Below are 14,874 nucleotides of genomic sequence, written 5' to 3' on the forward strand. Positions count from 1 at the left end.
TCTCCATCCACGCACCCAACTCCGCAGCCCTGACACACCTCTGGGTCCCGCCCCACACCCCAGCCCCCTCACTCACCCCCCAATACCCCCTGGGGTTCTGCCTCCCCCCACACAGCCCTGGGTCCCGCCCCCCACTCACCCTGGGCGTCCAGCAGGGTCCGATCCTTGTACAGGTCCGTCAGGAACAGGCTGTCGATCAGCGTCGACTTCCCCAGCCCAGACTCCCCTGCAGGGAGGGGCGGGGGTGAGCCAGGACTCCTGGGTTCTCTCTCAGTTCTGGGAGGGGCGGGGGGGTCTAGTGGGTTAGAGCAGGGGGCCCGGGAGCCAGGACTCCTGGGTTCTCTCCCGGCTCTGGGAGAGGAGTGGGGGCTGGTGGGTTAGAGTGGGGGGGCTGTAGGGGCATATGGGGTTTAAGCCTTTACCTGCCACCATCAGAGTAAAGTCGAATCCCTTCTTCACAGATTTCCGATGCAGCTGGTTGGGGAGGGTGGCGAACCCGACATATTCCTTGTCCTGCGACAGAGAGAGCCTGGGTCTGGGGCCCTCAGACCAGCAACAGCACCCAGGAGTCCTGGCTCCCAGCTCCCCTGCTCGAGCCACTTGAGCCCACTCCCCCCCAGAGCCAGGAGACAACCCAGGAGTCCTGGCTCCCGGCCCCCCCGCTCTAACCACTAGACCCCACTCCGCTCCCAGAGCTGGGGAGAGAACCCAGGAGTCCTGGCTCCCAGCCCCCACTCTCCTCCCAGAGCTGGGGAGAGAACCCAGGAGTCCAGGATCCCAGCCCCCCAGCTCTAACCCACCAGCCCCCACTCCGCTCCCAGAGCCGGGAGAGAACCCAGGAGTCCTGGCTCCCAGCCCCCCCTGCTCTAACCCACTAGACCCCACTCCCCTCCCAGAGCCGGGAGAGAACCAGGAGTCCTGGCTTCCGGCCCCACTCCTCTAACTCACTAGACCCCACTCCCCTCCCTGATCTGGGGATAGAACCCCGGAGTCCGGGCTTCCAGCCCAGCCCAGGAGGGAGCACTGTGGGGGTGCAGGGCAGAGGCGCTGGCTGTGAGGGAAGCTCCCGGCTACCCCAGCCCTGGCCTTGCCCAGCAGGGGGTGCTGTGGGGAGTGGGGCAGGAGGGCCAGGGATATGCCGTGGGGCGCTCACCATGGCGGCGTCTACGCTGCTTTGAGCTCTCGATGCACCTGGCCGCATCTGCTCTGCCCACTTCCTCTCGCACCGAGCAGCAAAAGGAAACCGTGACGCGCCCGCGGCTGCCCTCCCATTGGCCACCCCACCCCTGCGCTCCCCTGGCAGGCAGGGCTGGCCCCTGTGGGGCAGTAGGAGGTGCTGTGCTGCAGGGAGCAAGGTGGGGGGACCCAGCAGGGGGCGCACCCCCTCGACAATCCTGGCTGGGCCTGGTGGGGCACCAAGATAGACAGACACACAGGGAGCCCTTTTCTCTCATCCTGTATTTATTGGCTTTCTGCCCAGAGCCCGGGCGCGACCCATGCCAAGCTCCCCACTCAGCCGTCTCCTCACACTGGCGACGAAGGAAAATCCCCCAGAGCCTTGCAGTGGGGTGCTGGCCTCAGAGACCCAGGCTCTGAACTGTCCCAGAGGGGTCCAGGCTTTGGGGGAACCGAGCTAGAGAGAAGGATCTGAGCAGCAGCCCTGGGTCGGACCCATGGGCCCATCTAGCCCGGTATCCCGCCTGCTCCCTCACACCATCCCCCGGCTCAGACCCGTGGGCCCAGCCAGTTTTAGGGGACAGGGGAATGGCTGTAGGGGGCAGGCGGAGTGACTGAGGGGTTTGGGGGTGATTTGGGGGGTGTGACTATGGGGCAGGGAATGGATGAGGGGACAGGGTGCAGTTGAGGGGGCTGAGAGGGGATTTGGGGGTACAGTGGGCAGATGGGGGGCTGGGGCTTAGGGAGGGGAGGGGGGAATTTGGGAGCTTGCCTCCACCCACCCCCACGGCAGAGACCCCACTTGACATCCACATTCCCTTCTCACCGCCCCACCCATGGCTGACCCCAAGCAGCGTGTGCAGCTTCCCACAAAGCGTCTCCATCCACGGCCGAGTCTCTGCCGAGCCCTGAGCTTCCCCCGAAGCCGGACATTTCCTCTGTCCGGCCGGCACCGAGAACCCCCTGGTTGGCGCGTCCGTCGAGGTGTCTGTGCCATGGGGGGTCCCCCCATATCCTAGGCTCCTTGTGGCCAAAACAGCCCAGCCGGCTCCCAGTGATGCACCTCTGGCAGCCCGGTGAGCTGCCCCATGGCTCCTGTGTCCTGGGCTGCCCCATGGCAGAGTCTCTCAGGGGTCAGGTGGCCAGAGCCGTGGTAGCTGTCCTGTGGTAGCTGTCCCCATAGGCCGTCTTCTCCCGATCTTGCCTCCCTCTGGCTCCTCTGCCCCATCTCCCGTCCCCTGGCTCATCCACCCCCATCTGCCCCCTGATCGTGCCCATCTCACCCCCCCACCCCCTCATGGCTTGCCCCGGCTGTGGACCCGGCCGTGTTTGACCACATGGGAGCGCTGGCTGAAGCCACGCCCACACTCCCCACAGGTGTAGGGCTTCTCCCCGGTGTGGACGCGCCGGTGCTTGAGCAGGTCGGAGCTCTGCAGGAAGCTCTTGCCGCAGTCGACGCAGCCGAAGGGCCGCTGGCCGGCGTGGACCCGCTGATGCTGGAGCAGGCTGGAGCTGTGGCCGAAGCGCTTGCCACAATCGGTGCAGCCAAAGGGCCGCTCGCCGGAGTGGGTGGCCTGGTGCTTGAGCAGGTGAGAGCTGCGGCCGAAGCACTTGCCGCACTGGGCGCAGCAGAAGGGGCGGGTGCCAGAGCTAGCGCGCCGGTGCTGGAGCAGGTTGGAGCTCTGGCTGAAGGCCCGGCCGCAGTCGGGGCAGCGGTAGGGGCGCTCGCCTGTGTGGACGCGCTGGTGCCGCACCAGGTCAGAGCTCTGACTGAAGGACCGGCCGCAGTCGGGGCAGCGGTAGGGGCGCTCGCCTGTGTGCGTGGTCTGGTGCTGGAGTAGGTGCGAGCTCTGCCGGAAGGATTTCCCGCACTCCGGACACTGGTAGGAGCGGCCAGCTGGCTTGCGGCGGGGCGTTGGGGGTGTGGCCACCCCGGCAGCTTCTGGGGAGAGAGAAAGGAGATTGGGGGTGAACAGGGCAAACTGATCCCCCAGGACTGGAAGAGGTGGTTTCGTACCTGTAACTGGAGGTTCTTCGAGACAGTGGTCCCAATCTGTATTCCATGGAAGGCCCTGCGTCCAGAGCCGGAGAATTCGAAAGAAGTGTCTGTTGCGACCACATCTCCAGTTCCTTCCCCACCACGAACCAAACAGCTCCATGGCAGAGAGGAAGGAGGGCGGAGCTGGAATCCAAATAGGGGACTACACGTCTCCCAGAACCTCCAGTTCCAGGGAAGTAACCGCCTCTCCTGCTCCGACCGATGGTCTGTGTTGCCTTCCACTCCGGGCCAATTTGGAGGAGGGTGTGAGGAAAAGGATGAAGGCCTGCTGGACCTCCGTCGCATAGCTCTTGCAACAAGGCATGTGCTGAATGCCGCATAGCCACCCGCCTGTGACACTCTGTACCCCAAGCAACACCCTGGCACCCCCATAATCACCACAGTCATCTAATTATGATGTGTTTGTACAAAGTCTGTCTTGTGAGCTATCACTTTAAAAGTCTTGAACTGCTGAACATTAACACCCTGTTGCATTGTGTGAGCGTCACTGGATGGGAAGTTATGAAGTTTTGCTCCGTGTGTGTGACTGAAATATGTTGTGAGGTTGGGAACACCCACAACCAGCCTTTCCGGCACAACAGTGGAGCAGCCAGACACGCTGGTGGCCTGTTAAAGGAACCCACACTCCCAAGGTCTGTCCCAGGAGCCGTGTACAACGGAGACCTCTCAGAGAGAGCACACAGACAATGGAGGCTGCTTGACTCACGGGGTAGCAAAGGCTCCTTCCAGCAAGCTGGAAGAGGGGAAATGAGATCAACACTTGGCCTCACTCCCCCTCACTCCCAGCTCAACACCTGGAAACGTGTCTGGAGAACAAAGACTGAACAGGGGAGGTGACCCAGGCTGGACAGGAGAATCCCAGCCTGTATAGTAAGGAACTAGACCATCAGGGTGAGACACGGCTTCATTCAAATCCTGTCCAATTCATAGAACTCAGATTGTGATTTTACCTTTATTTCTTAGGAAACCAACTTTGATCTTTATGCTTATTGCTTATAATCACATCAAACCTGTCTGTCTGTCGTCGATAAACTGGTTTTATACTGTACCCAAAGCAGTGTGTTTTGCCTGAGGGGCCTGGGAGATCTGCTCAGCAACAAGAGCTGGTGCATGTCCTCTCCGCACTGAGGGAGGGGTGGACTGGGTTATAAAGTTACACGGCTCAGGCTTCTGAGCAGGGCAGGATGGTTCAGCCCTGGGGTCATAGGCTGGGGAGCTGGGGGGATTGGCTGGATCCCCTCTATTGACAGTTCATGAGTGGCTGGGAGATCAATCACATAACTGAGCTGGGTGTGTCCCTGGCCGGGGCTGGCTGGGTGAGTGCGAGACCTGGAGGGGTCTGCAGCTTGTCACAGCATCCCAGTGTGAGAGGGAGGCCAGGCTGGTGGGACAGAGGACTCAGCGGTACCCCGGTTCCTGGCTGCACCCCAGGGAACCCGTCGCACCGACGTCTGTCGGAAAGCAGCAGGTCACGCACGGAGGCTGTGGTTGGCATTCATGCGCTTGAGGAAAGGGGCCCTCACCCCACAGGGTGGAGACCGTCCTGACAACTGATAGAGCCAAACGCCCCCAAATCCACTTAGAAACCCTCCGTGTGGAGACTGTTTAGCACCAGAACTGGAAGGATCATGGGGTGGGCAGTCTAGGGGACGAGCGGAAAGGTCTCGTGCTCTGCAGGCAGAGGAGGCCCAGCAGATGGCGGGGGGGGGGGCGCCGCTCCTCTGCTGAGGTGGGAGGCTTTGGAAGGAAGTGGATGGGTTTGTTGAGCTGAAACCAGGGGCCGACCTTTGGGAGAAACTTGGGGTGCAGGCACCAGGACGCTTTGCCCCCCCCCCCCGGCCCCCCATTCACCGACCCATCTTGCGGAAGGAATAGCTCCGAGGAAGGGAGATTTCATTCACGTCGCGCGAATGAGGTTGCGGTCCCGCAGGGGTGGGGAGGTTTGTAGCAGACCCAGCCGTCAATGGCCACGTTCGGACAGACAGACGGACTGTGTGTCCGCGCACAGGGAAGGCGGAAGGCCCTGACAGCTGCTAGGTGGACATGATGGGACAGAGAACGAGTCCTGATGTGGTCAAGCACAGGAGCCCAAGAAAAGGGGTATGATCATGTCGTCAGGGGGCAAGACCAGTCTGTCAGGCCCAGGAGGTGAAATGCCTCCACTTGTCCAGACAGAAGCCTGGTGGACGCCTGCCTGCCGCTCGAAGGACATTTTGTGCTGCTGATGAACACTCCCGCACGACACGGCCTATGATGCACCCAAAGCGCCGGCATGCTGATGGGTATCCTGGATTCCCAAGAAGTGAAGGTCCCTTGTGTCAGGGGCTCGCCCATGCAGGCACCTTGGCCGGCGAGCAACGCGCCCGTGATGATCGTGTCCAGAGAGGACGGGAGGAAAGGCATCCTGTGCCTGGGGACCATCCACCACGGGAGCAAGGAGAGGACCTCCTGCGGGTGGGGATGGTGGGGAAGACGACAGAAAGCACATGGTTTATCGCATGGGTGAACCGGCTCTCCGGAGCCACAGCTGAAGACAGCGAAGGCGGTAACTGGCTTACATGTGGCCAAGGATAGGCAGGTCCTGGCCGGAACAGAAGGACCATTGATTACTCAGGTGACGAGTTCCCGCCGGGTCTGGAATCTGTCCCTCGGCAGGTTGGCCCATGCCAAGACTGTATCGATGGAGGCCCCTGTGACATCCAGGGACCGCGTGGGAACTGAAGTTGATTTTTCGACATTGACGCTCACCTCTGTGTCCCCAGATTGTGCTGCTGGCAGCCAGTCATCAAGGGAGGGGAATCTAAAGACCCCGTGATGCCGGCGTGGGTGGCTACGACAGAGGAAACTTTGGGGAAGACCTGTGGAGCAGGGGTGAGTCCAAAGAGTAGGACCCTGGATTGGAAGTGCCAAGGCCCATCGTGAATCTCAAGAGCTTTCTGGGTGTTGGGTGGACATCTACGTGAAATCAGGCATCTCGCACATTGAGAACTGTGAACCATCCAGAGACAGGATGATGGCTACCATGGTGACCATCCAAAACTTGGGCTGGATGTAGTGATTGAGGAGACGGAGATCCAGGATTGGTCTCCACCTTCTCCTGGGGTACCAGGAAATATGTGGAACAGAACCCAGTGCCCTGAGAGTCCGGAGGAACGTGCTCTATCGTCTCACCTTTCTGGTAGAGAGCCGACGGCTAGAGCGAGGATGCTGTTGTGAGTGTGGTCCCTGAGGAGGGATCAGGGTGCGGGAACATGGATGAGGTAGCGCTGTGAACTCCATCGTATAGCCATGTCAAACAGCAGCCGGGACCCGCTCGTCCGCTGTTACTGCACTCCAAGCTAGTACGAAGAACACTAGGCCAACTCCCTCCCGAAGGGGGAGAGCCAGGTGTTTGCCCCATTCTTCTTCCAGTGGAATATGGAAGTCCCCCGCCGCCCTGCGTAGGAGGTCCTGGAACTGGCGAAAGCCATCTGGAGCCGAGGACACGGGTGTATCTGGAAGGGTTCCTGTGCCGGTGACACTGGCAGAACTGAGCTAAACGGCTCAACCTCCAAAACCAGTTCTGAGCGCCTACTCGAGGGTGCCCAAAGCCATCCGACGCCTTTGAAGCTGAAAACGCGGATCCTGGCTCCAATAGCGGTACCAGGAGAGCCGTATACACCATAGGGGAATGGGGAGTGAGAGCACGACTGGACTGAGGTACATCCTGGGCTGGAGCGAGTAAGACGGCAGAGGGAGACGTGGAGAACTTGGCTCCCCAAGGGTGAAGACTTCATGTGGCTCCGGCACCATCTCTAACCTCCCCTTGATCGAAGGGGAACCGGTAGGGAAGGCGTGTGCAGCTCGGGGCATTGTCCCAGCGGATCCCCTGGCCTACCCGATTTCTTGTCCTGCTTGAGAGCCTGGGAACACTCTATTTCTCCAGGGCGGGAACTCACGGAAGACGCATTGTCTCCTTAGGCCTCCTAAGACTTACTGCCTGCCATGCTTACGCACCTGCTTCCTTGAGTCCCGGCCCGGCGTCGGCGCAGTAGAGGTACTGCCAGAACCGGACCTGATCTCCGCAGTTGGAGACGCACTCCTGGGTTTCTCAGGGGCTGCCCAGCCTGGATCCAACGGCGGCCTCATGGCACCCCCCAGGAGACGCTCGCTGAGGCCAAGAGCCTGGACTTCTCAGGTACGGCTGGCAGGAGAGGCAGCCATTGCACCTGGATGCAATGTGGGCCTCCCCCAAGCAGGAGAGGCAGCGTTGGTGCAAGAATGAACACGGCCCGGCAGCGCAGACCTCGAACCCCGGCGTCTTCGGCATAATCCAGTCCACAGGCGCAGGTGCTGGTTGGGGGGAGCTGGTAAACGGGACCCCCAAAGTCTCTCATCTCCTAAGAACTATTGCTCAAGGCTCAACGACATGAAGAACAGCAGAAACTAGACTAAAACGAACTCTGGACAACTCTCCCACGGCTGTTCTTTAAAGGGCATCAGAGACGCGAGGAGAGTAGCAGCTCCGGCTCGGACCATGCGGCGGTGGAGAAGGAACGGGAGGCGCAGTCTGTCTGCCCCGCCCTTTATGGCCTCGGACGACACCGTGAGGTGAAGGAAGGGCACGTGCGTGGAGCAGCGGACGCTGGGCCAGACACCTGACGTACACGTCAACCCTTAATGGATAACAATAGGGACCATCGCTCGAAGAACTGAAAGTGAAGGTAGAACCCAGGATCCTGGTTCCCAGCCCCCACAGCTCTAACCCATGAGACCCCACTCCCCTACTGGAGCTGGGGGGAGAACACAGGAGTCCTGACTCTCAGCCCCCTTTGCTCTAATGCATCTGACCCCACTCCCCTCCCAGAGCTCCAGCGAGTGTCAGGGGACACCGTTTGGAAGGGCCCCACTTATGACCTTCCCCTTCATCTTAGGGGTCTCCCTTATTCCTCACCTGTGTGGGTCTCACCGGGGGTCCCCCCAGCCTCGAGGGAGGGGAGATCAGGTTCCCACGGCTCTTCCCCTCGCTCCATCCACCTCACGTCGGTCTTGGGGAGGAGGAAGCCTGGAGTGAAAGATGGGGAGACGGTTGAGTCAATGGGGCCAGATCCCCTGCTGGGGTCAATGGGCCCTTGCTTCTTTGAAATCAGTGGGGCAGAGGAGGACAGTGGAAATCTATTGGAAGGTCCTAGCCAGGGACGTGATGGATTCTCCATCTCTCAGAGGCCTGTCACCGGGGTGGGGCGTCTCTCTGAAAACTCCACTCTAGCTCAGCCATCAGATATGGGCTGGATGGAGGAATCAACCAGTGGGACGTCTGGCCTGGGTTAGGTGGGAGACCAAAGCAGATGGTCCCACGGTGCCTAGCAGGCTGGAAGTGTCTGAATGTGGGGCCATCACTCAGCAGGTGGCCAGGTCCCTAGGCAAGGCCAGACCAGCTCTGTAATTCTGCAGCATGGCGTCCCCTTCGGCTGGAATGACAAGCAGCCCGTGTGATGGGGGCCCTAATCTCGGACGGGGGCGGGGAGGTGTCCGTGCAGCGCCCGGCACAACGGGCCCCAGTCTCAGTCAGGAATCTAAGACATGTAAGTAATTATTCTGATACAGGCTAATGTGGTAGCTAGAGGGAGCTGAGATCAGAACCCAGCCCTGGCCCCATTGCAGCGAGGGGTGACTCGATTCCGGGTTGCTGAGAGCAGAACCCAGCCCTGTCCCCGTTGCACTCAGGAGTGACTCCAGATTGACCCCGGGGAGCTGAAATCAGAACCTAGCCGTGCCCCCACCACTGTCAGGGGTAACTCTGGATTGATCCCAGGGGAGCTGAGAGGAGAACCCAGCCCTGCCCCATTGCACTCAGGGGTGACTCCGGATTCACCCCGGGGGAGCTGAAATCAAAACCGAGCCCTGCCCCTTTGCACTCAGGGGTAACTCCGGATTCACCCCGGGGGAGCTGAAATCAGAACCCAGCTCTGCCCCCATTGCACTTGGGTGACTCCGATTTCACCCTGGGGGAGCTGAAATCAGAACCCAGCCCTGCCCCTTTGCACTCAGGGGTGACTCCGGATTCACCCCGGGGGAGCTGAAATCAGAACCCAGCTCTGCCCCCATTGCACTCGGGTGACTCCGGATTCACCCCAGGGGAGCTGGGAGCAGAACCCAGTCCTGCACCATTGCACTCAGGGTGACTCCGGATTCACCTCAGGGGAGCTGAGATCAGAACTCAGCCCTGCCCCCATCGCATTCAGGAGTGACTCCGGATTCACCCAGTGGGAGTAGAGAGCAGAACCCAGCCCTGCCCCCATTGCAGCCAGAAGTGACTCCGGATTCACCCCGGGGGAGCAGAGAGCAGCACCCAGCTCTGCCCCATTGCACTCAGGGGTGACTCCGGATTCACCCCGGGGGAGCAGAGAGCAGAACCCAGCCCTGCCCCATTGCACTCAGGGGTGACTCCGGATTCACCCCGTGGGAGCAGAGAGCAGCACCCAGCCCTGCCCCAATGCACTCAGGGGTGACTCCGGATTCACCCCGGGGGAGCAGAGAGCAGAACCCAGCCCTGCCCCATTGCACTCAGCGATGACTCCGGATTGATGGGGGGGATGACATCCCTCCGCCCCCTTAGCTCCCAGCCCGGACTCACCGCTCCGCGGGGCGGGGGCGGCGCTGGCCCTTTAAGAGCGGCCCCGCAAAGCAGCCGGGGGGTGTCGAGATTCCGCCGCTCCCAGGCTCGCCCCCGCTGGGGGAGGGGAAGGGCCCTTCATTGTGACGTCACAGCCTCCGGGAAAGGGCGCTGCTGAGCTGCGATGGTTTTAACTCCGCCCTTTTGTGTCCCGGGGGGAAAATGTCCTAATGCGAGCCGGACTCCTGGTTCTCGATCACCCAGTCTGGGGGAGTGGCGGGCTGGTGGGTTAGAGCAGGGGGGGCTGGGAGCCAGGACTCCTGGGTTCTCTCCCCAGCTCTGGGAGGGGAGTGGGGACTGGTGGGTTAAAGCGGCGGGGGGCTAGGAGCCAGGACTCCTGGGTTCTCTCCCCAGCTCTGGGAGGGGAGTGGGGACTAATTGGTTAGAGCAGGGGGGCTGGGAGCCAGGACTCCTAGGTTCTCTCCCCGGCTCTGGGAGGGGAGTGGGGTCTGGTGGGTTAGAGCAGGGGGGCTGGGAGCCAGGACTCTTGGGTTCTCTCCTGGCTCTGGGAGGGGAGTAGGCTCTAGTGGTTAGAGCAGTGGGGGGTGCTAGGAGCCAGGTAAGGTGACCAGACAGCAAATGCGAAAAATCGGGACATGGGGTGGGGTGTAATTGGAGCCTATCCAAGAAAAAGCCCCAAATATCGGGACTGTCCCTATAAAATCAGGACATCTGGTCACCCTAGCCAGGACTCCTGGGTTCTAACCCAAGCAAGGGGTGGGGGGCTGGAGGGACACATGGGGTTTAACTCTTTACCTACCCCCATGAGAGTAAAGTGAAATCCCTTCTTCACACATTTCCGAAGCAGCTGGTTGGGGAGGGTGGCAAACCCCACGGATTCTTTATCCTGAGACAGTGCCTGGGTCCCACAGACCAGCAAAAGCACCCAGGAGCCCTGACTTCCAGCAGCAGGCGCTGGCTGTGGGGGGAAGCTCCCGGCTGCCTGGGACGCTCTCCCCTGGCAGTCAGGGCTGGGCCTGAGCGATGACGGAAAGCAGAGATGCCAGGGGTTGGCTGTCCCTGAGCCCCAAAGAGTGAGACTTCCCGCTGGTCACTGCTTAAGACAGGGAGTTTGGGTCTCGGCAACCGCCAACAGTCCAGATTTTTACCCCAGACCGTTTAACCAGATTTCCACAAGCACCGATGTTTAATAACGTGAGACAAATAGCAAATGGGTTTTTCCGGATGGCAAGTTTGTGTCTATGTAACACTCTGTTTTAAAGGCATCAGCTTCCTTCATTAATCCACATTTAACCCTCATCAGGACACACTGAAAACTACCAAAAGCAGAAAACATTTTTGCCCCAATAAAAAATTAATTCATTAAAAACAATCCAAACTCTGAAAGAACATTGCAAAGAGGATCTGACAAAGTCCTAGGAATATATTACTCTACAACCAAAAAAGTCAACAATGACCTTTATCAGTGAGGGATTCACCACGGGCCTGGTGGCTGTGAGGACACTGCTCTGCTACTTGTGCAGCGTATTTCACTTTCCAGAGGACGAGTTACGTCTTTTGCTCCTTGACGGCCACAGGACAGCTCCCGGCCACAGCGTCCAATGAAAATAAGAACTCTTCCCTGTCATCAGGACAATGCAAGGCTGTGAATTTGTCCAGGGTGGTTTAAATTTTGAACTGTCTCTTGCAGAACCCACAAACTTTCGATTAAGTCCTGCTCGGTTTGGGGGCAAACTTGTATTTTTTGGATCGCCAAGTATTCGCACGTGCACAGACACCCCTGCCGTGGACTGGATGTCTGCACAAGATCTGCAACTGGTCTTCAATCCTAAGCAGCAAGCACCTTTCCACGCTGCTCGCTGGCAACACAACTCCAACCCAGGCCCCTCCATTGCCTCCAAAGATCAGCGCCTCATGCATGTCACAAAATACTTCCCCACTTCCCTGACAGCCAACATGGGCCCAACCCGTCAGCATCAAAATCCCTGTGATTCTGTCACAACAAATCCCACGGTGGAATCTGGCCAAAGCCAACTGGGACGGCTATAGGGAATCCGTTGAAAACGTGCTGACACTGCATGTTATCACCGACTGGCTTATTACCGCCAAGAGCATCTCCGGGGGCTTCCAGGAAGAAAACACTCTCTGCTGGACAGAAGAGACCCAGATCTGCTCCAGCAGTACAACCAGTCGGGTAGCCCACAGGGTACAAAGGCCCTGCTAGGATCTCTACACTCAGCCAGTTCTAGGACTGGACTCACACACTCAAGTCACCATGCCTGGGTCCTACTGTGACATCTCAGAGCCGCTCATTGGACGGAATATCAAACCTCAAAAGTGCTGCCCAACTCCATAGCCTCCAAATTGGTGGAGACCACCAAAACACCAAGCGAGAGATCCATCGTCAGCTACACCAGCCAATGACCTCAGTCCCTCCACACAAAGTTTTGCTCTGTGGTCATTACTGAAACATGTTGTGAGAGGGGGAGATGCCCACTGCCGGCCTTTCAGTAGGGATGAAGGAGCAACTAACACTGGCCAGACAGGCACTGATGCCCCGTCAAGGAGAATGCACCCTCCCAAGTGGCCTTCCCAGAGACTCCTCAGAGAGGGCAGGTACCCAATGGGGCTGCCTTAACCCCACATCACAGCAAGGATCTTTCTAGCATCCGGAGAGAAAGTACAAATGAGGGTCGATGACATCACCACTTGGCTTCTCACCTCCCCCATCTCAACACATGGAAGATCAGCAGGAAGACAAAGACTCTGAACTGGGGAGCTTGGTCCCAGGCTGGGAAGGGAATCCAGCCTGTGTACTGAGAACTGGGAGCTGCCTGGAACATCTAGTGGGTTGAGAAAAGTTATTTGATTCAACTCTTGCTTAGCCTGTTAAAGTTAAAAATAGACGCAGAGGTGAAGAAATCAAATTCAAACTGTGATTCTAATACTTATCATCACTTAAAATCTGTCTTTCTGTGGCTGATAAATCTGGTTTATGTTTTATCTAAAACAGGGTGGCTTGGGTTGAAGTGTTGAGAGACTCCCAGCTCAGGTTAACAAGGGCTGTTGCACGACCACTCCCTTTCTCAGAGTGGCAAACTAATTCATGAGCTTGCATTGTCCATGGAGACTTGAGCAGTGCAAGATGGTGTATTTCTGGTTGCAAGGCTGGAAGTTGGGTGGATTTGGCTGGTGCCTCTCTCTGTGTGATGTGTGAGAGGCTCGGGGAGAATTCATGCAACTCAGCTAGGTGTGGAGCTCCACCTGCTGACGGCTGAGTGATCACAGCTCCTGGAGGGGTTTGCTGCATGTCACTGGTATTGCACTGTGTGAGAGAGTCCAGGCTGGAGAGTTAAGGGGGCATGGTGCCCCACAGTTCCAGGTTGTACCCTGGGGGTTCCATCATACACTGGAACCCTCAAAGTCGACCCCTGATGAATAGGGCCAGTGTTCTCCAGATATTGCCACGGTTCTTCCAAAATTACTTTTGATTTCCAGAATCACCGATTCCTTCCGATTTTCCACCTTGTGCTTTGGCCATTCGAGCCATTGCCTAGCCTGGTTATGCCTGAGGAGAGACTTAAAAGAATTCAGCACCGACGTGCTCCATGTGAATGGAGGGAAATTACTGTACACAATTCGCACCAAAGTTCTTGACCATGTTAAAAAGGGCCGCACAAGTGACCACCTGAAAGGTCATCATGTTCCAGCACCGGAAAAAGAAAACGAAGGGCAGAGAGTGGAGATGTAACAGCCGCAAAGCCACAGCTCCCAATTACTGGCACGTGTACATGAGGAAAATCTAAAATCCAGGGGAACGACAGTACTAGACTAGATGGAGGCCGGTGGCAGTGTAGATATCCCACTAGACAAACCAGACAATCTCCAAATGCGAGAATTCCTAAATGAGACGAGTCCATATTTCCTGCGACTTTGAACTACACAAGCAACAATGGAGCGCCGAATGGAAGGGTTAACACATCGCTGTAACTGTGGCTGACCATCCAGGCAGCCTACTCTGGCATGTTGCAAAAATTCCAATACAGCGGATGCAGGTTTCAGAAGATTGCCCAGTTGCTGCCAAGCTCATAGAAACAGTGGAGTTCGGACATGTTCATTACGCCACAGTTGCGCACGCTGTTATAAAGACCCTTGTACAACACGAAACTGACTTTTCTAATGCAGTGGCTTACGTGACGGGTAATGCCACCGACATGCAGAAGTCATTGAAAGACAGTTAAAGTGACATTTTAAGCAACTGCATTCGTGTGACCTGTGGGGGATGCATTACAGCTTCACTAGACGAGCACTGATGCTGTCTCTATACAGAAGTGGACCGTTTGTGTGCTGCAATGAAAACAGCTACCCCCCAGTCAAATACACTCATTTCGGAGACTACCTTATCAACCAGGGGGTTGAAAGCCTGTGATTACCGCTGGAACCGGTTGTAACAAGGTGAACAACTTGGTTTAAAGCCATAGACAATCATGTGGAGAACTACAAGGGGGAAATTGACGTACACGACTGCCATTTTTTATTGTAGAGTGAATCACTTGCAGCAGATTGAATTTTTATCTAAGCAGAAGCAACTTCCACTTTTTCAGACACCACTTGGGTTTGAATCCCAGTCGATGTTCCCAACAGAAGTGTACAACCTTGGATCTGATCTGCTGGCAACACTTCAGTCCAAAGACAGAATGCCCTGGACAATCACGTGTCAAGTTTTTCAAACCTGTGCAGCGAAAGTGCAGGGGGTACTTAAATACAAACAGCCAGCGTAGAGATTTTCTCACTATGTGAGAATCCTTGATTCGAAGCAAGGTTGTGTGCTCTCCCACGATGTCAGGGACTATGAACAGAGCACAATAACGCCTCGCTTAACGTTGTAGTTATGTTCCTGAAAAATGCTACTTTAAGAGAAACAATGTTAAGTGAATCCAATTTCCCCCAAAAGAATTAAAATAAATGGTGGGGGTTAGGTTCCAGGGAATTTATATATATATATATATATATATATATATAT

General features: G+C 57.4%; 2 protein-coding genes across 2 annotated transcripts in view; both read right to left on the bottom strand.

Moving 5' to 3' along the window:
• LOC116840193 (septin-1-like) overlaps window positions 1–2,435 on the bottom strand; it is a 7,979-nt gene extending 5,544 nt beyond the window's left edge. Inside the window, exons 1-3 of the mRNA XM_032806645.2 lie at window positions 1,154–2,435; window positions 423–513; window positions 87–226 (exon numbers count right to left, since the gene is read on the bottom strand). Coding sequence (XP_032662536.1) covers window positions 87–226; window positions 423–513; window positions 1,154–1,201 — 279 coding nt within the window. The 5' untranslated portion in view covers window positions 1,202–2,435. The remainder of the gene's footprint in view (window positions 1–86; window positions 227–422; window positions 514–1,153) is intronic.
• A 36-nt stretch (window positions 2,436–2,471) lies between these two features.
• LOC116840199 (uncharacterized) lies at window positions 2,472–9,955 on the bottom strand. The gene is made up of 3 exons (XM_032806652.2): window positions 9,852–9,955; window positions 8,169–8,279; window positions 2,472–3,118 (listed from the first exon to the last, which is right to left on the bottom strand). Exons 2-3 carry the CDS (start codon window positions 8,245–8,247, stop codon window positions 2,472–2,474), a joined length of 726 nt encoding a protein of 241 aa, XP_032662543.1. The 5' UTR covers window positions 8,248–8,279; window positions 9,852–9,955.
• Between the last annotated feature and the right edge of the window lie 4,919 nt (window positions 9,956–14,874).

Source organism: Chelonoidis abingdonii, chromosome 4, assembly GCF_003597395.2.
Source record: "Chelonoidis abingdonii isolate Lonesome George chromosome 4, CheloAbing_2.0, whole genome shotgun sequence".
NCBI classification, from domain to species: Eukaryota; Metazoa; Chordata; order Testudines; family Testudinidae; genus Chelonoidis; species Chelonoidis abingdonii.

Bases quoted from the DNA above. Each gene is read 5' to 3' on its own strand.
- LOC116840199 (XM_032806652.2), bottom strand. From the start codon at position 8,247: ATGGAGCGAGGGGAAGAGCCGTGGGAACCTGATCTCCCCTCCCTCGAG. The intron at 3,119-8,168 runs GTGAGGAATAAG...CTCTCTCCCCAG, and splicing joins CCCCGGTGAGACCCACACAG to AAGCTGCCGGGGTGGCCACA.